The 21,986-nt window shown below is 44.2% G+C and overlaps 1 protein-coding gene across 1 annotated transcript in view; it reads right to left on the bottom strand.

The window, feature by feature from the left end:
* Positions 1 to 21,986, bottom strand: part of LOC310781309 (aryl hydrocarbon receptor-like) — a 71,290-nt gene that overhangs the window by 37,262 nt on the left and 12,042 nt on the right. Inside the window, exon 2 of the mRNA XM_083641912.1 lies at positions 19,737 to 19,927. Coding sequence (XP_083498038.1) covers positions 19,737 to 19,927 — 191 coding nt within the window. The remainder of the gene's footprint in view (positions 1 to 19,736; positions 19,928 to 21,986) is intronic.

The raw sequence follows: 21,986 nt of genomic DNA, 5'->3' as shown, positions 1-21,986 counted from the left end.
TACCACGGAGGAAAAGTTACACATTAAGTCTTTTTATTATTATTATTAAAACAAGAAAACCTATATAACCTACCTACCTATATAATTTCTAAAAGATATTAATGATCAAACATTTCCATTCATGTAGCCTACAGTATTTATGTTTTTGTTTCAACTACAAACATAAATAAACGTCAACTTGAAACTATGTTTCAACTACCACACACAGCATAATATTTTAGCCTGTTTATTTAAAAAAAATAAAAAAAATAATGGAAATATCGCGATACCGTGAGTATCGATATTTTGTCCCACCCCTAGCTCATGTTCCAGACAGGGGGGCCTGACTCACAGGGGGGGTCCTCCTGAGCCTGTTTCAAGTTCTGTGTTCGGCCACAGCTATGCCATTTTACGTGTGATCGGGCTGAAACTTTCAGGAAGTGTAAAGAGCACCCTGATGGAGCCAGATTTTTTAATCAGGGCAGATTAATTGCCCTAAGGCTGAGGCTATAGTTCAGTGATGACGTCATCAGTGATGATGGAGCTGGATTTTCTTATTATAGGTGATTGCCCTAATTACCTAATGATGTGATGTCATCAGTGATGTCATCAGTGACGATGTTATGTCGGTCTGAGGCTATATAAGATGTCAGTCTGAGGCCATATATAACAAAACATGAATAACAATAATACAGAACCATGTTCTTCCAATGGAACCCAAGTCACCAGGTCAAAAGGGGAGGAATGTATGTAAAGGCCTTTAGTCACAATTCCACTGAATCCACAAGTCAGTGTTGCCCTAATACAGGAGGAGTCACAACTGAACAACTGTTGCAAAGTCATGACAAAGCGTTAAGATGCGTGAAGACAACTGTAAAGCTGCAATCCATTCATGCATCATAATCGTAGGAAAATTACTGTTTTTGTCTAAAAGTCGCCAAATGCACAAAGATAGGCGCTTTCTTCAAGAGACATGAATGATTCCTGCAGTAGAATGTGTCTTTCAGGGGGTCTTTGACAGAAACCGCAGTGCGACTCAAAGTCAAAGGTGTTCATTTCCTGCTGCGTTCATGTGTTGGCATGACTGCAGAACGTGCCCTAACTAGATGAAGGACTATTGGGGGTAAAGTGCGTGTTCATTCCAGACATTACCCTCCGCTTTGACTGGGTGCACTGTCTGCACTTGACAGCGCTACACCCCCCCCCCCCCCACCCCCCACCGCTGATGCTCATGCGTTGTGTCAAAGATGGCGGCGTCGCCGCACGCATGTTCTTCACACTCTCCCTCATGCCTGACACGGAAGCAGACATTTTGGCCCACTTTGCCACACCTCTCTCTCTCTCTCGCCCCGCCCGCCCACAGGATCTCTTGACTGACCCCCCCTGGGCTGGACCTGCCTAAACAGTGCATGGTGTAATTACCCTACACACTGACTGCACATAGAAAACAACACTACGCTCTACAAATGAACACACACACAAAAAGATCGACCGAATATTCAGACCCCAACTAATAACTTGTAGTTAATAAATTGTAAAAAAAAAAAAAGATCCAAAGTGCATTTATAGACACAAAACTATTCAAAGTCAAGGCGTACAGTATCTACAGGGTGAAGCACCAACTTGACACCACCCTTGTAAGCACACATGATTTATTGATCCACAATACAGAGCAGATCTCCTTCCTCGCTATGAACCAACTAGACCTCTCAGGTCAGCTGGGTCCGGCCTAATAGCTGTCCCAAGGATCCACTGGAACCAGGGCAGGGCCGCCTTTAGACACTGTGCTGCTGTTAGCTGGAACAACCTGCCTGAGGCCCTCAGACTTTCCCCAACACTTCCTATTTTTAAAAATGGTCTAAAAACTTTTCTGTCTAGCACCGCTTTTAACTGTTGAAATGTCTATTTATTTATCCTATTATTTTCTTGTATTGACCAAACGTGAAGCATCTTACTGCTTTTTTGCTTTTAATTGTCTTTTTATCTTCTTTTATTCTCTAATGTCTGTAATGTCTTGTGAAGCACTTTGAATTGCTTTATGTATGAAATGTGCTATATAAATAAACTTGACTTGATCCTATCAAAAGTGTCAAAGGGAGAGCACTGCTCCCCATCCAAGTTATTACACTATACTTGTATATACTGTTGGTCCCGCTGCTACAGACAGACAGGCAGGCAGGCAGGCAGACGTACAGACAGACAGATGTACAGACAGACAGACAGACAGACAGATGTACAGACAGACGTACAGACAGACAGATGTACAGACGTACAGACGTACAGACAGACAGATGTACAGACAGACGTACAGACGTACATACAGACAGATGTACAGACGTACAGACAGACAGATGTACAGACAGACGTACAGCCGTACAGACATACAGACAGACAGACAGACAGATGTACAGACAGACGTACAGATGTACAGACAGACAGATGTACAGACAGACGTACAGACAGACAGATGTACAGACAGATGTACAGATGTACAGACAGACAGATGAACAGACAGACGTACAGACCTACAGACAGACAGATGTACAGACAGACGTACAGACGTACAGACAGACAGATGTACAGACAGACGTACAGATGTACAGACAGACAGACGTACAGACAGACAGATGTACAGACAGATGTACAGATGTACAGACAGACAGATGTACAGACAGACGTACAGACGTACAGACAGACAGATGTACAGACAGACAGACAGACAGACGTACAGACAGACGTACAGACAGACAGATGTACAGACAGACGTACAGACGTACAGACAGACAGATGTACAGACAGACGTACAGCCGTACAGACATACAGACAGACAGACGTACAGACGTACAGATGTACAGACAGACAGATGTACAGACAGACGTACAGACAGACAGATGTACAGACAGATGTACAGATGTACAGACAGACAGATGTACAGACAGATGTACAGATGTACAGACAGACAGATGTACAGACAGACGTACAGACAGACAGATGTAGAGACAGACGTACAGACAGAGAGATGTACAGACAGACGTACAGACAGACGTACAGACAGACAGACAGATGTACAGACGTACAGACAGACAGACAGATGTACAGACGTACAGACAGATGTACAGACGTACAGACAGACAGTACAGACAGACGTACAGACAGACATACAGACAGACAGACAGATGTACAGACATACAGACAGACAGACAGATGTACAGACGGACAGACGTACAGACAGACAGACGTACAGACAGACAGACGTACAGACAGACAGACGTACAGACGTACAGACAGATGTACAGACGGACACAGACAGATGTACAGACAGACAGACAGACAGATGTACAGACGGACAGACAGACGTACAGACAGACAGACAGACGTACAGACAGACGTACAGACAGACAGATGTACAGACGGACACAGACAGATGTACAGACAGACAGACAGATGTACAGACAGACAGACGGGTGTACAGACGTACAGATAGACAGACTCACTCACTCACTCATTCGCACACACACACACACACACTGTTCATTCAATGAGCTGATTGCCCGTATATAGTTTAAATCCAGCCAGAAACTTCAGCAGTGAGACTAAACTGAGCTTGTACTGTAGAAGCGGCTTACGGCCTTACATTGGTTGATTCTGCTGCCAATCAAACGTGCCTGCGCTCCTGTTGGCTAGTTTCACTGCCTCCGCCTCTGTTCTTCTGCTTTGTGTGCTGTGCTCGTTCTCTCAATTCAATTGAATTCAATTCAATTGAATTCAATTGAATTCAAAGGGGCTTTATTGGCATAAGAAACATACGTATACCTGGCCAAAGCAAGTGTCAAAAGAAAACAAAAAGAAAAGCAAAAATGTGCGTACAGTTAAAGATATAGGAGAATAAAAAAGTGTGTAACATTGCACTCAAATGGAATATATAGAATATCTCAGGTAGTTTCACTGAGCGGGGGGCCTTTGTCCCGCTCAACCAGTCAGAGCCCTGAAGCCCCACCCGGCTGTGACGTGCCGGTGTTTACATCACACGCCCCCCCCCCCCCCCCCCCCCCCCCTGCACTCACACACAGCTGAGCGGCACGAACGCACACACACACACACACACACACACACACACACACACACACACACACACACACACAAGCCTTACTTTATACTATGATAATATTTAATACTATGCATAGAAATCCATCCACAGACGCTGGTATTGTTTGAGTCCGATTAATATTTGCCACTCTGTTTTAATGCAGGCGTTTCAAGTTAAATGACAAGAAAGCTCATTATCATTGGCTAAATGTGCTCCTATACCCTGACAGCAGTTATGCCCGCAAATGATGAAAACAAACAGAGGAAAACAGAAAACAGAGGCTAGATTTATAACTGACATTTGATGGCCTACCTATTTGGAAAGACCGAGAGAGAGGCAAGCATTTTGCCATCCACAGGCCCTTTCCAAGATGGCCGTTTTTCAAGTCAGGGTGCGTTTGAAATTGGACACCGAGTGAGGCCCTTCCACCATCAAACTGTGGCTTCCTGTGTCAGAAAACAGGCCATTATGGGATTGGAGAGACGCAGAACAAGCGTTTGATGTCAGATTCACTCCAGGCAAACATCCTCGTCATTCAGGGAACGGGGCCGACTTTAAAGCATCTGACATCTTTTCAGCGTCGGATAATTAAGTGAAATCCAAAGAGCTACGAGGGTGTGTAGTTATTCTCCACACAATCTGCTCTGACAGCTCAGGAAAACATCACAACCTAGGCTTCAGCAAACTTCTCTTATGCCCTTAGCAAGAGAGCTTGAATCAGTCAAATGTTTGACTAAGGCAAATGTGGCGAGTGCTTATACAGTACTTACATACATATACATGATGAAATATGTATGCAAAACTCAGACTGAGTGCATCTGTAAAGTGTGCCCCGTTCCAGTGACAATTTTAAGATGTTTCATATTTTTCATGTTCTGACAATGTTGATTGACAAACATTTTTTTTTAACTATATAACTTTATTTTGTGCTCAAGTTCAGACATTTAATTTAGTTGCTAAAATGGGAAGATTACGTATGACTATATTAGTGGAACTATAGTGACACGTAGGACAATTCTGATTCTGACACAGGACAAGGACACGGGACACTGCGCTCGTACTGCCTGCTGCACTAAGCCGGCCTCGGAGTGACTGAGACACTAGTTAGCTCGCAAGTATGAGTCACACGTCTGATTCCAACGGTGCAATCCGTTTTGAAATCCGTTGCTTGGTTGTTGAAAAAAAGTGTGTTTTTAATAATAAAATAATAATAATGATTGGATTTATATAGCGCTTTTCTAGACACCCAAAGCGCTTCACAGAAATCATTATTCATTCACACCATTCGTACCAGTGGTGGTAAGCTACGGGTGATGTAGCCACAGCTGCCCTGGGGAAGACTGACGGAAGCGTGGCAGCCATTTCGCGCCTACGGCCCCTCTGACCACCACCAACATTCATAGACATTCATACCCATTCATACGAGGCAATGAGGGTTAAGTGTCTTGCCCAAGGACACAACGACAACAGCTGGGAGGGAGCGGGATTCGAACCGCCAACCCTTGAGTCTTTGGCCGACCTGCTCTACCTCCCGAGCTAATGCCTCCCATTATATATATATATATACTACAGTTTCACATGGACCGGTCAGGCGAGCTTACGCAAATAGCGTAGCACAGAATCAGATGACCGGCTGCGACTAATAAACCACACGGCCGCAGAACGTTTGAAATGGAACATTAACCGTTAAACAGGTGGTCAAACTGACTGCAGTGGGCAGTGGGGATTTAAGGAAAAATCCAAGTCCTCTAGTTTAGAGGTTGCCAAAAGGCATTCTGTGGAAATGTAGGAAAGTAGAAGTAGACAAGGCAGGTTGAGGGAAGGTGAGTTAACAAAAAAAAAAGAAAAAAGTGAATTACAACACAAAATAACTACTGAAACACACTGAACATTAAACAAATTTAGTGTTGTATTTTTGTGTTCAAAGTTTTCAATGCTAACGGTGGCTATGTGACTCTGTAGCTGAGCATTATTCTACACTACAGCTAACAGTGTTTACAGTTAAAACACTGCTGAGCAGATCCTCCAGCACAGAGGTCTGAGGCCCAGATAAGTACGATTTGACTGTATGCTCAATAACAAGGCACAGACTGGTCAAACCAGAACCCAGCAGAAAACATGCCGAAAGGGAGTGTATGCTGGCCACTCACACACACACACACACACACACACACACACACACACACACACACACACACACACACACACACACACACACACACACACACACACACACACACACACGACGGCGGCGGCGGCGGCAGGGACATCAACTGAAAGAGTTTGTGTGGGGGGGAGAGTCCGGCTGAAAGACAGCGTAAGAATGCCAGTGGAAAGTGAGGAGACTGAAGGAAACGCTGTAGTCACGGGGCTGGACGGCTGCCAGAGAGAGAGAGACTAGAGTATAAAGCATGCCAGCAATGCATAGGGGAATATTATCTTGATTTGAAAGCATTTAGTTCCAGCAGATCCTGTACACAGATCTCTGTTCTCACGCAGATGTGCAGGAAGAGGCGGTGCAAGCGGCAAATAAGAGCCAATCAGCTGGGTCACACAGGCCATAGGTCCATCCTCCTGTCACTCACTTGATTAATGCCCCCATTACTTCCATGACCTGAGGGGGAAGGAAAGATCCCCACTTTTTTTTTTTTCCATATCAGACAAGAGTTTAATCTCGGCATTTCGGGAAGGGAAAGGGCTTTGGCTGGAAGAGTCAGCTTTGAATTCTCTCGGGCTCGAGAGCTGCCGAGACGAACGAGGAAAAAGACAAACAGTGATTATACGCTATTCATGGCACGGCGTGTGTTCGTTCGGGGGCGAGATAACGAATTTACATTTAACACGACGTGCTATTCTTGTCTGTCTGGGCTCTTTTTATCGGCTTGCAAATGACTGTCACACCGGCCGTGGCGGGCTAGGCACCGGCACAAAACACACAAGGCAGAATTCAGCTCGCCTTAAATATGCGCTCGTCTGCGCCGGGCTAGCCTACATATCGCTATAACGATCCTTATTGCTTTCCAGGCGACTAATCAAAGCTCTCGTAAACGCGGGATGGTTAGAATGCAAAAACATTGACATTGGCCCCTATCGGTTGTCTAAATTTAGCCCACTCCGATCAGATAGGCCTTCGGAGGCCATAGGGGCTGCCAGAAGCGGCCTGGGTTTTAGTTTGAGGTAGAAGCGGTTAAATTGTCTGCGATTCTCTATGCTTCCTCAGAGACGAGAGTGAAGTCAACACAACATATGAATGGCCCTGGAAAAAGCAGCCAAATCTATAACGACAACAAAAATAACTCGGTCGATGTCTAAATCGCTTTTTGCCTTTTAGCAATTGTTCCACTGCCCTTTTCTCTTCTTCTTTGCTGATAAATATTGCCACATTTCCTGGCGCGCGTTCACTGTTGATATTTGGAAATTCCTCCGTAACCCTGAGAGATGGTGAATCATCATCTTCAAAATACAGGCAATAATAATACATCTTCTGTGTTTGTGAATGCCCCGACCAAACGTTCCAATTGGACAACAGCTGATTTTGGTTCGCTGGATAAACAAACAAATGCATTTTGGAAGCTTCTAAATGTCACAGCGAGCCTTGGTGGGCGAGCGAGCTCGACTCCGGCCAAAGGGAACGGGGGGGAGGGGATGGGGGGGAGGGAGGAGGCTGAGAATGGAGAGGCGGTGCTGCGGTGCGAGCTGGAGAGACGACCCGGCCTTTCACCAAGCACGATTGGAATAAATGAAAACATAATTAAACGTCTCTCCCAGTGGTCGCTCGCGTTCTCACGATATTCTGAAAGGCGAGTCACGAGTCGAGAGCCAGCAGGCAGTCGCTCAATGAAAATGAAGAGCTGTCACCTCGGGGAAATATATTTTTTGCCAGATATGTTGATATTGGGTTGACAGGTGAATTATGCTGTGGTTTAAGAGGACCTATAAGTAAAACACATGTCTTTCAAGAAAATATCCTGATGCTCAGTTCATCAGGATTCCATAAACAAGACTGGACTTCCCCATACTGATCCCTCTCTCCTCCTCCGACTGGCAGACCTGTTCCAGGACTAAACGCTATCCTTAACTCTTTCCTCTTCAGTGCAGTGCCTCTCTTCTACGCTTGTGTCATCTGAACGAGTGTGTGTGTGTGTGTGTGTGTGTGTGTGTGTGTGTGTGTGTGTGTGTGCGTGTGCGTGTGTGCGCTCGTGTGTGTGTGCGCGCTCGTGTGTGCGTCTCAGATACAAACACATCAAATTATAGCGCAAGATATGGCGTCACCACATGGGTTATAATATTTAACAGGCGCAGGATGTTTTCAATGAAGTTGAAAAGCCAGTCAACATTTTTCTCAAATTTCTAACAGCGTCACACAAATGTCACCAGCAGTGCAGCCACAAGCGTTCCAAAATATCCAATATTGCCTCATAAAGTCACGCTATGGGAACAATCGACAAATTAGTTCGAATAGATCAACTGTTTCAGGGCACAGCCCGTGCGCCATGTTCCTCTAACGGCTCTTTATATCTTAGCACCCCCCCTCAGAAAGTGACTTGTGTTTGTTCTTTTCTTCTTTTTCTAACCATTTACGGGATCTTTATCTTCAATTCTCGGCATGTCCGCACTTGACGACTCATCCCCGGCGTATGTTTTGACTGGGTACCGTTGAAGAGCTCTGATAGCATCTCATGTGGAGGCCGGGCACAGGCTCCCCACGCTGTCTGCCACCGTGCTATATGCTCAGGTGTCTAAGAATTCAACCTATGCTCAGGTGTTCAAGAATTCAACCTATATGCTCAGGTGTCTAAGAATTCAACCTATATGCTCAGGTGTTCAAGAATTCAACCTATATGCTCAGGTGTTCAAGAATTCAACCTATATGCTCAGGTGTCTAAGAATTCAACATATACTCAGGTGTCTAAGATTTCAACATATACTCAGGTGTCTAAGAAGTCAACCTATATGCTCAGGTGTCTAAGATTTCAACCTATATGCTCAGGTGTCTAAGAATTCAACCTATATGCTCAGGTGTCTAAGAATTCAACATATGCTCAGGTGTCTAAAAATTCAACTTATATACTCAGGTGTCTAAGAATTCAATCTATATGCTCAGGTGTCTAAGAATTCAACCTATGCTCAGATGTCTAAGAATTCAACCTATGTTCAGGTGTCTAATAATTCAACCTATATGCTCAGCTGTCTAAGAATTCAACCTATGCTCAGGTGTCTAAGAATTCAACCTATATGCTCAGGTGTCTAAGAATTCAACCTATGCTCAGGTGTCTACGATTTCAACTTATATGCTCAGGTGTCTATGAATTCAACCTATATGCTTAGGTGTCTAAGAATTCAACATATGCTCAGGTGTCTAAGAATTCAACCTATATGCTTAGGTGTCTAATAATTCAATCTATGCTCAGGTGTCTAAGAGTTCAACCTATATGCTCAGGTGTCTAAAAATTCAATCTATGCTCAGGTGTCTAAGATTTCAACATATACTCAGGTGTCTAATAATTCAACCTATATGCTCAGGTGTCCAAGAATTCAACATATTCTCAGGTGTCTAAGAATTCAACATATGCTCAGGTGTCTAAGAATTCAACATATGCTCAGGTGTCTAAGAATTCAACATATGCTCAGGTGTCTAAGAATTCAACCTATATGCTCAGGTGTCTTAAGAATTCAACATATGCTCAGGTGTCTAAAAATTCAACTTATATACTCAGGTGTCTAAGAATTCAATCTATATGCTCAGGTGTCTAAGAATTCAATCTATATGCTCAGGTGTCTAAGAATTCAACCTATGCTCAGATGTCTAAGAATTCAACCTATGTTCAGGTGTCTAATAATTCAACCGATATGCTCAGGTGTCTAAGAATTCAACCTATGCACAGGTGTCTAAGAATTCAACCTATATGCTCAGGTGTCTAAGAATTCAACCTATGCTCAGGTGTCTACGATTTCAATTTATATGCCCAGGTGTCTATGAATTCAACCTATATGCTCAGGGGCCGGTTGCACCAAGTGGTCTTAACTATGCCTGGTCGTAACTCCTACGTCGGTCTTAGTTAAGACCAGTCTTTAGAGTGGATTTACGCCTGTTGCACCAACACGGCTTATGTCTGGTCTTAACTATGCTGGTCGTAGCAATGCGCGTTACATTACATTACATTACGTCATTTGGCAGACGCTTTTATCCAAAGCGACTTACAATAACACATTTTTTGTCAGCAATAGAACAATCAACTATGGAGCACAGTCTATGACAACTACAACTTCTGAAGGATCAGTGGTACAAGTTTAGGTTAGTGGTACAAGGTTGGTTAGTTTTTTTTTTTTTTTTTTTTTTTTTTTTAATAAGGAAAGAGAGAGACGAAGTTAGATCAAGAAGGGCCCAGATGGAGCCTGAAAAGGTGTGTCTTTAGTCTTTTCCGAAAGATCGGCAGTGATTCAGCAGTCCTGACCGAAGGTGGAAGCTCGTTCCACCATTGAGGTGCCAGGGACGAGAAGAGTCGAGATCGGGATGAGCGACTTTTGAGCCCCCGTAGCGAAGGAGGGGCGAGGCGACCTGCACTGGTGGAGGAGCGAAGGGAGCGGTGAGAGGTTTGGAACCTGACCATGGATTGCAGGTACCGGGGAGCTGACTGGTGTACTGCCCTGTAGGCCAGTACCAGTGTCTTGAATTTGATGTGGGCCAAGATGGGAAGCCAGTGGAGCTCCTGGAAGAGGGGAGTGACGTGAGAGAATTTGGGTTGGTTGAATATCAGACGGGCTGCGTTCATGTGAATTGTCGGGGAATGCCCTCTGATTGGCCCACAAATGTGCCTCGCGCCGTCACCCACTACTGTATGTGCGTCACTACACCCTCCCTCCTCCCACCCCCCTCCTCCTGTAGAAGCCCCTGGGGAAAATGGCAGCGGCGATTAGTGTCAGGCAGTCTGAATGAAATTGAATGTAACGTTCCCCATTCTATGTATTAAATTCTAAAAAAATTAACGGCAACATTTGGGAAGGCTAAGCCACACAACTAGTTAGTTATAATCTTAACATCGTGCTTCAAAGACGGAGAACTGGCTGTGTTACGACGATGACGGTCAAAAAGGTCTCCGCGGAGATCTCTGTTACAGGCAGGCTCTACGCCTCCTCCTGACCAGGCGTAACTCTTACGCCTGGGCGTAGTGAAAATAAGGCTTAAGCCGTCTTGGTGCAACCGGCGTAGCTGTTAGGTCGTAAAGTTACGACCAACTTAGCTTAAGACCAGTGTAAGACCAGTTGGTGCAACCGGCCCCAGGTGTCTAAGAATTCAACCTATGCTCAGGTGTCTACGCTTTCAACCTATATGCTCAGGTGTCTAAGAGTTCAACCTATATGCTTAGGTGTCTAAGAATTCAACCTATGCTCTGCTCAGGTGTCTAAGAGTTCAACCTATATGCTCAGGTGTCTAAGAATTCTACCTATATGCTCAGGTGTCTAAGAGTTCAACCTATATGCTCAGGTGTCTAAGAATTCAACCTATATGCTCAGGTGTCTAAGAATTCAACCTATATGCTCAGGTGTCTAATAATTCAATCTATGCTCAGGTGTCTAACAATTCAACCTATATGCTCAGGTGTCTAACAATTCAATCTATGCTCTGCTCAGGTGTCTAAGAGTTCAACCTATATGCTCAGGTGTCTAAGAATTCAACCTATATGCTCAGGTGTCTAAGAATTCAACCTATATGCTCAGGTGTCTAATAATTCAACCTACCTATATGCTCAGGTGTCTAAGAATTCAAGGCCTGGGATGGGGAAAAAGAGTGTGTAAAGCACCTAACAAAAGGTCCCATCAAAGCTATTTGTTGGCTTTACAGAGATGAGACAGAAGACAATGCTGTGATACATGATGTTTGCAACCCAATCTCCACCCAAATTTTGCTGCACTCTTTTTGTTGTTGTTGGCTGCCATTATTCACTCGTATCAAATAGAGGCTGATCACGCCAACGATACGATGCAGATCCGTTTCAGCTGGGGGGTCAGGCAGCACGAGGGAGGGAGAGAACGCTGGCACGGCTCACCACTTGAACTCATTGACACTGGAGGAGGAACAGGCAGTTTGAGGTCTATCACACCGTCCACGCCCGTGGAGGGAGGTCAAAAGGTCACCGATGACAGGGGGCACGTACGTGTGTCCAAAAGCCGTTCATTGCAGTCAAGAAAAGAAAGTGTTGGTGCGTTGCCTCAGAGAGCAGCTGAGGAGAAAAACACTCCATAATGTAGCACATTACACAAAGTGTTGCCACACATGAACCAAACATTGAGCAACAGAGTTTTGATGGTGAAGAAGTGGGCGTCGCCACTGTGGAGCTGTAACAAAGAGGCATTATTTATGAGCTGATGGGATGCACATGGGCAGTGTGATGCGACATGTGATTTTGATCCCGCCCTCCGCCCCTACACTGACTGTACAGGCTGTGCTTCTCAGCCTGTGGGATTCTTGCTGATGTCAAACGCCATGGACGAGAGACACAGAGACAGAGAGAGAGAGAGAGAGAGAGAGAGAGAGAGAGAGAGAGAAACTTGCAGAAGTACTGGCAATATTAAATAAACACGCAGGCAATACACGGATTACAAAGAAATTGCACAGAAATGTTTGTGTATCAAATTTACCATTACCGTCTCTGATGAGCCTAATTTCCCTAAGCAACTATGTTCAATTGAAGTTTATAATAAACACCATACTTGCCTCAACGCTTCATTAAAATTCCAAATGTGATCAACGCCTGCACGATTAAATCTTGCAAAGACTGAACCCCGTCCAGTATTCCAAATGTGAGCTAGTTGGCCCGGCGCTACTCGATCCATCCAGAGTTCCTTTTCCATTCCTATTAGAGTTGCACCATATTAGATTTTTTTTGCAGATATACGATATTGCAGATACTTTCCAGCTCTTTTGGCTGATTGCCGATGCCGATATATGCGTGCATTTTCCTCCACCTAATTTCAGAGAACATCAAGTCTTTCCTGTAGTGGAAATTAACACATTATTATGCCTACTCTTACTGTGATTACTGTGATCAATTTAGATTATGTCAAACATGCCATATTTTTTCATTTACCGGTATGTGACATTTTCTTTCAAACAAAACTGTAAGATTCATCAACTTAAACATTTGGGCACAATTAAAGCGTCCTTTCACATCAGCACACATTTTTTGCTTTTTTTTTTTAAGCTTTTATCGGACGATAACGATGACGATATTAGAGGGAATTATCATTTTTACATAATTATTCACATTTTAATTAATGAGGTTATGGTGTGATTTGATGTTCTCTACTGTTGACAAAAGGTGATACAGTATTGCAGTGATACTCAACTTGCTTTGCTCGCTTTCGTGAAATGATAGGAGACGAGTTAATAAACAAACACAATATACATTTTTCTGTAGCGGATTGTAGGTTTTTGGGGTGTCAGCCGGAGTTTAGTCTGACAATGTTGTGCACACCGGATAGTTAGTTAGTTAGGTTAAGTTAGTTAGGTTAAGTACGTACATAAGTGCCTGGGTAGCGAGCAGACGGCGGTATTTGACAATTTAGCTGGAGCTCAGTCAAACTTCATTTCACGTTAGTTTTTATTGTGAATTAGATTCTAATTCACAATGAAAACTAACGTGAAATTATTAGAAAATGGTCGGGGTGCCATATCTGGCCCCCGGGCCGCAAGTTGAGTATCACTGCAGTATTGTAAGTCGCTTTGGATAAAAGTGTCTGCCAAATTACCTAATGTAAAGTAAAGTAAAGTAAAGTAAAGTAAAGTAATGTAATGACGTGTGAGCCGATATCATGGTGCATCCTTCATGTGTGTGTGTGTGTGTGTGAGTGCAGTGCACTGTGGGCCTGGGATGTTTTTGCAGGTTGAACTTGACCTTTGCCTGCAGTGCTGTGGGGTGAGAGGAAGGGCAGAGGGATAAGGAGGGGAGTAACGAGGAGGGGGAGGGGGAGGGGCGGGGCAGTGTGCTGGGAACGGGGGAAGGTGGTGAACGTCTCCCTGAACTCTCGTGAAGCTTTGACCTCTGACCCCGCAGAGTGCCAAGAGGAGAGTGGGCCGGGAGGCAGCTGTCAAACTCTTCGCACATTTATAAACAAGAGAAGAAACGCTGTTTGAAAGGAGGCTGAGGCCATTCCCCTGATATTCCACATGTGCTGCCCATCTTTCAATGCAGTTTGAGGTACCAGCGCCTACCCTGCTGGGAGAGAGCAACCCCACGACCATGGTTTATTATGCTGAGATATTCAACAGTAAGGCTGAACGAGTTGGACAAAATATCGTATTGCGATTATTCTCACTGATATTGCAATTGCGATATGATTTGCGACATTCGAGGGAATGATCATTTTTACATAATTATTCTCGTTTTAATTGAAAAACATTCAAATGAAGTGTGATTTTTTGCAGGGATCTGTAAACAAAGATGTTTTCTTTGACGTCTGTAGAATATGATGTGTAGGCCAGGACATCTCTGCAGCAGGGTGACAATATTTAACTTAAAATGGCATTTGACACACATTTCTCCTTTAGCAAATACTGCACCTCCTTACGATTTGAAAATGACAGTAGGCCATATTAAATTTGATTTAATTGTGCAACCCCATTCAACAGTGAAACTGAACCAAACTGATATTAAAACACATATTGGATGGGTGTTGCTGTTGTTGATCAATCATAACTACATGAGTAATACTCATTGGCACTTAAAAAGGAATCTGAGGGATAGCTGGGATCAAACAATTTGTGCCTGGCAGGCTAGTTTTTACTACCACGACATCTTCATCTCTGAGATGCCTGCAACACCTCGGAAAAGAACTGCCTCCAAGACAGCATATTCCATCAACACCACCAAGACAGAGGACTAGAGATCTGCCACTGCTAACTCACCTACAGCCATGCCGTCGCAACTGAGTGACGCTTATCAGAAGGGAGCGTTGCCACATGGCAGTACAGGTGTGCAAAGCTCCATGGAGACGTGTGTCTGACATGTTTGCATGTTGGTGTAACAAGGTATGGCGGCAGGAGAAGAAAGTAGGTGAAAGGGTGTTACATGAGGATGACAGGAGGATTCTAGGTCTGTCGCCAGCTCCTCTGATTATGTGAACTAGTGCAGCGCCCGACTGCCCGTTGGCCCGCTGCTGCACAGAGTGCCGTTGTTTGCTTGTTCATTCAAAGTCGATTAATATTGAAAGTTCCGCAGGGCCAAATTGCACCAAATCTGAAAGTGCACGTGTCCTCGGTTCCTCAGCAATACACCCGCCAGGCCGCCACATGTGAAGTAGATCGGACGAACGGTTCTGGAGATATGTGAAGGACATGTATACTCGCAGAGAGATTCCTTGCTTTAGTATGATGTGTCCCTTCTCACTCTGTGTCCTTCACTCTGTTAACAATGTGATGGGTCACTCCATTCTGACTTGACTTTAGGCGATCCTTCACTCTGTTAACAATCTGATGGGTCACTCCATTCTGACTGACTTTAGGCGATCCTTCACTCTGTTAACAATCTGATGGGTCACTCCATTCTGACTGACTTTAGGCGATCCTTCACTCTGTTAACAATCTGATGGGTCACTCCATTCTGACTTGACTTTAGGCGATCCTTCACTCTGTTAACAATGTGATGGGTCACTCCATTCTGACTCGACTTTAGGCGATCCTTCACTCTGTTAACAATGTGATGGGTCACTCCATTCTGACTCGACTTTAGGCGATCCTTCACTCTGTTAACAATGTGATGGGTCACACCATTCTGACTGACTTTAGGCGATCCTTCACTCTGTTAACAATGTGATGGGTCACTCCATTCTGACTTGACTTTAGGCGATCCTTCACTCTGTTAACAATGTGATGGGTCACTCCATTCTGACTTGACTTTAGGCGATCCTTCACTCTGTTAACAATGTGATGGGTCACTCCATTCTGACTTGACTTTAGGCGATCCTTCACTCTGTTAACAATGTGATGGGTCACTCCATTCTGACTGACTTTAGGCGATCCTTCACTCTGTTAACAATGTGATGGGTCACTCCATTCTGACTGACTTTAGGCGATCCTTCACTCTGTTAACAATGTGATGGGTCACTCCATTCTGACTTGACTTTAGGCGATCGTTCACTCTGTTGACAATCTGATGGGTCACTCCATTCTGACTGACTTTAGGCGATCCTTCACTCTGTTAACAATGTGATGGGTCACTCCATTCTGACTTGACTTTAGGCGGTGCAAGAGGCTCTCGTTGCATCTATGCGGTGGTCCGCCGGCACAAGGTTTAGAACAGACAACTCATGTGTTTTTCCACTGCTCTGGTATTATTGCCTTTCATAACGTTACATCGTTTTGATGAGTTAACAACTTTAGTCCGTCTCGCGCTGTCGCACATGCCAGGCAGGACTATTGTTTCAGGAAAGAATCACATCTGTAGGGAGGCAAAGGAATCCAAAAGGAAATGTGACCGTGAAGAGTTCAGCCGTGGCCAACGTCTCTCTGCTGACAGGCTCGCCGACGCCGAGTGTACACCGCGCACATCGGGTTCACCGTTTTTCCCCCCTCGCCGCTCAGGAAACGAATCCCACCGCCGCTAACTCGCCGATCACGTTGCTCTCAGCGTGAGTGCAGAGCACGGTGAGAATCGCCGCGCGCTGCTTTCCCGAGTAACGAGAGTGTGCGAGAAAAGACGGACGTTTTAAAGAAGCACTTCTTTCTAACAGCTCGTAAATGGAGGCAGGTGTGTGTGTGTGTGTGTGTGTGTGTGTGTGTGTGTGTGTGTGTGTGTGTGTGTGTGTGTGTGTGTGTGTGTGTGCACGGCTGCATCCTGCCCTTTTAACACCTTTTGCGTCTGTTCCGTTTGCAGCGGCGCGGGGGTTACGTGATGAGACATGACGGAGCAGAGTGAGAGAGTGCACATTTAGTGCAATAATGTCCTCCTGTACGAGCTGATATAGGCCGGACAGGGTTATGTGCGCCGATACAAGAACAACAGGAAGTGGACACATACCTCCAAAGAAATGGCAGTGAAGCCAGAGGCGCCGAGGCAACTTACTCAGCAGCCCGTCTGCCAACATCTATGATGTCTGCTTAAGTCACTGACAATTTTGTGAGATGTGGGCGGTGGAGATGTTTCATAAATGACTCACAGATATGACTCACATGACTCATCAGGTTTCATTCCGAAGGGATATTTGGAAAACTCAAACAGGCTAACATTTGTATTTGGATAGTCCACTCCACCTACCGAGTCTATAGAGTGCCTGTAACATTAACAGCTTATTAGTTTGGCATTTATAGTTGACATTGCTTCAACAATCCAACTGTTTCGCTTTGTCTGGTCGATGTTGCTTTAACGGCTTATTAGTTGAGATTCAACAAACAGAGATTGTGTTGGCTTCCCGTTCCACACACCTGCACCTAGTCTAATATGGACGTCCATGAATCATACTCTATAGATAATCTGGATCGTCTAGATAATCGATGTACTACTTTGTGTCATGCTCGTTTGTGTCCCAGTGTTCTCGTCTTACATTTAAACATGTCTTCTCGTCTCCTGTCTATTGTGGTTACAGAGAGGGTGGAGCGAGGCTGAGAGGATGTGCCGTTTCCTAAAACCAAATCCCAGCATGCTTTGCATTCCTAATCGGCCTTGTCTGTCCGATGTAGCGAGAGCATTGTTATGCCTCCTGTTACAATATACTATCTGTTCCAACGTTTGTCTAACAGTTATCAGTATTGGCTCTGAACCGCTGCATATTTGACTAGTTTCCCAGACATCACAGCTTCCGCTGTTGACTGATGTTCTTTCTTGCCCATTCATCAAGCCTCAGTTGGCCATAATAACTCACTCTTAACCACAGGGCTGATAGTTCGATCTCTGCGCTCCGGTTCAAGAAAAACAACCCGCTTGTGATTTGACTCCATGGCGTGCTGAAGCAAATATGCAAAAACATCTTAAGACATTCTTCTCTTAGGTGAAGTGAACGGTATGATTGATCAGATGTAATATCGAGCGGGTTGTTTGTGGCGTGCTCGCTCTGCATTTGAGAACGACTGCGAACATTCGGGGCGAAGGAGGTTATATAAACAGTGATATGGGCAGGGCTGGGCACAGTTGTGAAAGTTGCAGATGAAACAGCCTGCCTGCCCACAGGCCATGAGTGCTTTCAACACCACTGAACTGCAACATCACAGGGAAATGCATGACGGCACTTTCAAAATCAGCGGCATTTGGGTCAAATGTGCCTAGGCTTGGTCTTAATATCAAACAATGGTGCCTTTGTGCTCTGCTCCACATTGTAAAACCATTGTCATATTTCAAGTCTCAAGGAACAAGGAACCACTGCACAAGCCTTACAAAGCTGAAAAGTTGATGTAACAAGAGAAGATTTATATTATATACAGGGTTTTTCCTGCCTCAGAATGGGTCTCTGGGGGGGGGCGACTACGCACGGCAGTAAGCATGCTCGCTCTGCGTAAAGACTAAACTTGTGGAGCATTGTGTTTTTAAAGCACTCCAAGTTTCAGACTTAAAGTCATTTCAACTTAAAGACGTGGGACTTTTAACTTTGAAATCCTCTAAAATGACAGAGTAAAAATGGTTGATTTCGAGTTAGTGTGTGTAGTCAGGGTTATCCTGAACACAACCAGTCCTTGTCAGAACTCATGGAGCAGTATTGTGTTTTAACTAGGGGTGTCACGATACACTCAGTTCACGATACGATACGTATCACGATACTGGGTTCACGATAACGATACGATACGATACGATTTTAACAATATTTTTTTAAACTTGAATAATGACACTATATGACTGGAAAAGTAGTATTTTATTTGAAATGCACAAATACAAAACATGCTGTTGTGGGAAATTGTTATTACAATAACAACTAGAAAAAACATGAGATTGGAGATAAGGCTTATCTTGAAATAGAATGAGTTACACCGTCACTTAGATTTACTTTGAACTAAAAGGTTTCTCAGCAGTATAAATTCTCATTATGCATCTTCAGTTTTTCTTCAAACTCAAACAACAAGACTTTTCTTAGTCTATTTTTTATGCATCTTCAGTTTTTCCTGTCAAGTAAACAGTTTTGCCAGAAACGCAATTGAATGGTTTCTCTCCTGTATAACTTCTCATGTGTCTCTTCAGAGACTTGTTCAACTGAACTACTTTCCACACATTGAACTTCAACAAACAAAGACGTTTCTTTGTCTACTTTTGAAAAAAAAAAAAAAAAAAAAAAAAAAAAATCACGATATGAGATTTCATCTCAACGATACATATCGTGACGTTTTACTATCGCGAAATTTCGTGGGACGATATATTGTGACACCCCTAGTTTTAACAGCACCTCCAGTTTCAGAAACTTGGAAGGTACAAATGTGGGACTTTAACTTTGAAATTTTCTAAAATCATAAAGTAAAATGCTTGATTTTGAGTTCATATGCAGTCAGGGTTGTCCTGAACTCAAATATATCAGACAGTCAGTGAGGATCCCCCCCCCCCCCTTGCAACTAAAAATCAAACAAATTATATCCTTCACAATTTAGTTGGATGTTAAATTTTTAAAGGCTGAAACGTCTTTGCTGGGCTCCTCTATGCAGGAGGAATCCTGGTAACAGGAGATATTTTAGCAAGATTTTTGCCCTGGAACTCACCTTTAAAGTAGCTCTTGACCCTCATGTAGCCCACGCTGAGCCGCAGGACGGACAGTTTGTCCAGACGGGTGCGGACCTCCTCGTTGAAGGGCAGTAGGTCCGTGAGGCGGTCCAGCTCCCCATTCAGCCGATCCCGGTGGCGCTTGGAGGGGTTCGATTTACTAACTCCATCCGCACCAGGGAGCTTCTTACTGAGGACCAGAGGGGACAAGATGCATGTCAGGTCTTTGGCTCTTGAGAGTGTTAGGCTATGAGACATTGAGGCTTCTTTATAGGGGTGGGATGATAAAGCTGATCTCATGATATGATTTCATTTGCGATATGGAATTCACAATTCAATAAAACCATGATGATGTAATGAATAAAAGTTAAATGACAACAGTGATGGCCTTGGCTTGCTAGAATGGAAACAACAATTTAAAAATGTCATTAGAAAGTAGCAATAATATAATTCGGATGGAGATTCATTTTTCGGCCGCAACAATACGTATTGTCACTTTTTTTTTGTATTGCGATATATCGAATCTCGATGTATCGTCCCGTCCCTACTTGTTTAGGCATTGCACACAATGGACTTTGTCATCATACCTCAAACAAAACGATTGACACAACAAAACATCCTAAGAGAAAAGTCTGCCACAAGCTGCACAACTCCTAGGATACGACACGCTTGTTTGCACGTCGAGTAACCTGAGATGAACGAGCCATACGTGGCGCGTGAGTTTTCAGCCGTGGAGGGAACGAGTGTCAGTTCCCTGACACATGGGGCATGTAACAACAGAGAGTGGTTTCCTAACACTGACTCTGTTCAGGCCCGGCTCACCAGCCCGAGCGCGGCATCTGCTGCACTTTGCAGGATGACACCCTCGGTAATAAAACGCTAGAATTGTAGAACGGGATCTAAATTCAGCGATGGCATACTGACTGCTCCCAAGCCTTCCAGAGAGAGAGAGAGAGAGAGAGAGAGAGAGAGAGCGAGGCGGCCATAAACGTGACTAATAAACACTTGGGCGCGGGTGAGTCAACAGCAGGCATTAGCCCGCTGACATATACAAGTCAGACCAGACAGTCGACAAAATGCCCCAGGCCAAAGCTGTGGTCCACTTCCAAGAGCCAAGTATAGAATGGGCCGGTCTGTAGTGCAGCTGTTAGCCTATATTACACTGGAATATGACACTAGAGGACACAGATAAGCTTTTTGCTAGAGCTTCAAAATGTGTCGCCGGCCGCTGAGGCTATTGTGAATATTTTTTTTTTTTAGATTTTGTGAATATGAAATGTAGAAATTCACCAACTCATTAAAAAAAAAACTGATCTTTTATAAGTTTATTATGATTAATTTGGGCTATGCAATGTACAACTTGAACCGTTGAAACACATCATGCAGTGATGGGAATTTAAATCTCCGTGGAGAATCAATAGGTTCTAGAAGATCTATGGTGCCACACCTCGCACTGCTCAATACTGTATGTGTCAAAATGGAAGACTGTTATTATTTATTGATTTATTTACCATCGGAAAGGCTTCTCTCTCTCTCTCTCACTGCGCTATTTATGGGGGCAACAGCGTTCGTCTCGATGAAGTCAGATGAGACCACCCGTGCCGAGGGCCAAATTCAAATTTACGAGTCTTGGTGGAGACACAATGCCATTCATCACAAAACAGACACACATGCTGAACCATGTGGCAGTGGGGAGGAGCGATGGGGACGAGACACGCACGCACGCACGCGCACACACACACACACACACACACACACACAGACGTCATCATTGCCTACACACACACATCATCATTGCCTACACACACCTGCTCTAAGCCCCGGTCAGCACCGCAGCCTTCTGATCTCAGGGCGGGCAGGTGACACTAAATAACCCTCAATATAAATATGAGGTGTGAGACACTTGCATTTGTGCTGTACTCAATCATTTTTGATTGATGGGGATGTTGATGGAGCACTTTGTTGTCAAATGTCTGTCTTAAAATGTAATGTCTTTTCGGTTGTGGTTGTATTTTGTCTGTTGCCACAGAATACAAAGAGAATTTCTGAAAGGATAACTAAACGAAAATAACTATGCTCGATTAAGGATTTGATCTCACACATATCCCGAAAAGTGTAAACAGTTTTGCAGACATTCATTAGTTTGACAGTCATTGAGAGTTTATTTGAGTTAAGTGTGAACCAGTGGTGTGTCATCAGAAGTCACTGAATCATTGTCTACAGTCTTCTGATGACATAACTGGTCCACT

The sequence above is a fragment of the Poromitra crassiceps genome, assembly GCF_964638095.1.
Source record: "Poromitra crassiceps genome assembly, chromosome: 8".
Lineage (NCBI taxonomy): Eukaryota > Metazoa > Chordata > Actinopteri > Beryciformes > Melamphaidae > Poromitra > Poromitra crassiceps.
The sequence above is the reverse complement of the archived record's forward strand: the minus strand, read 5'-3'. Positions and strand labels throughout refer to the sequence as shown.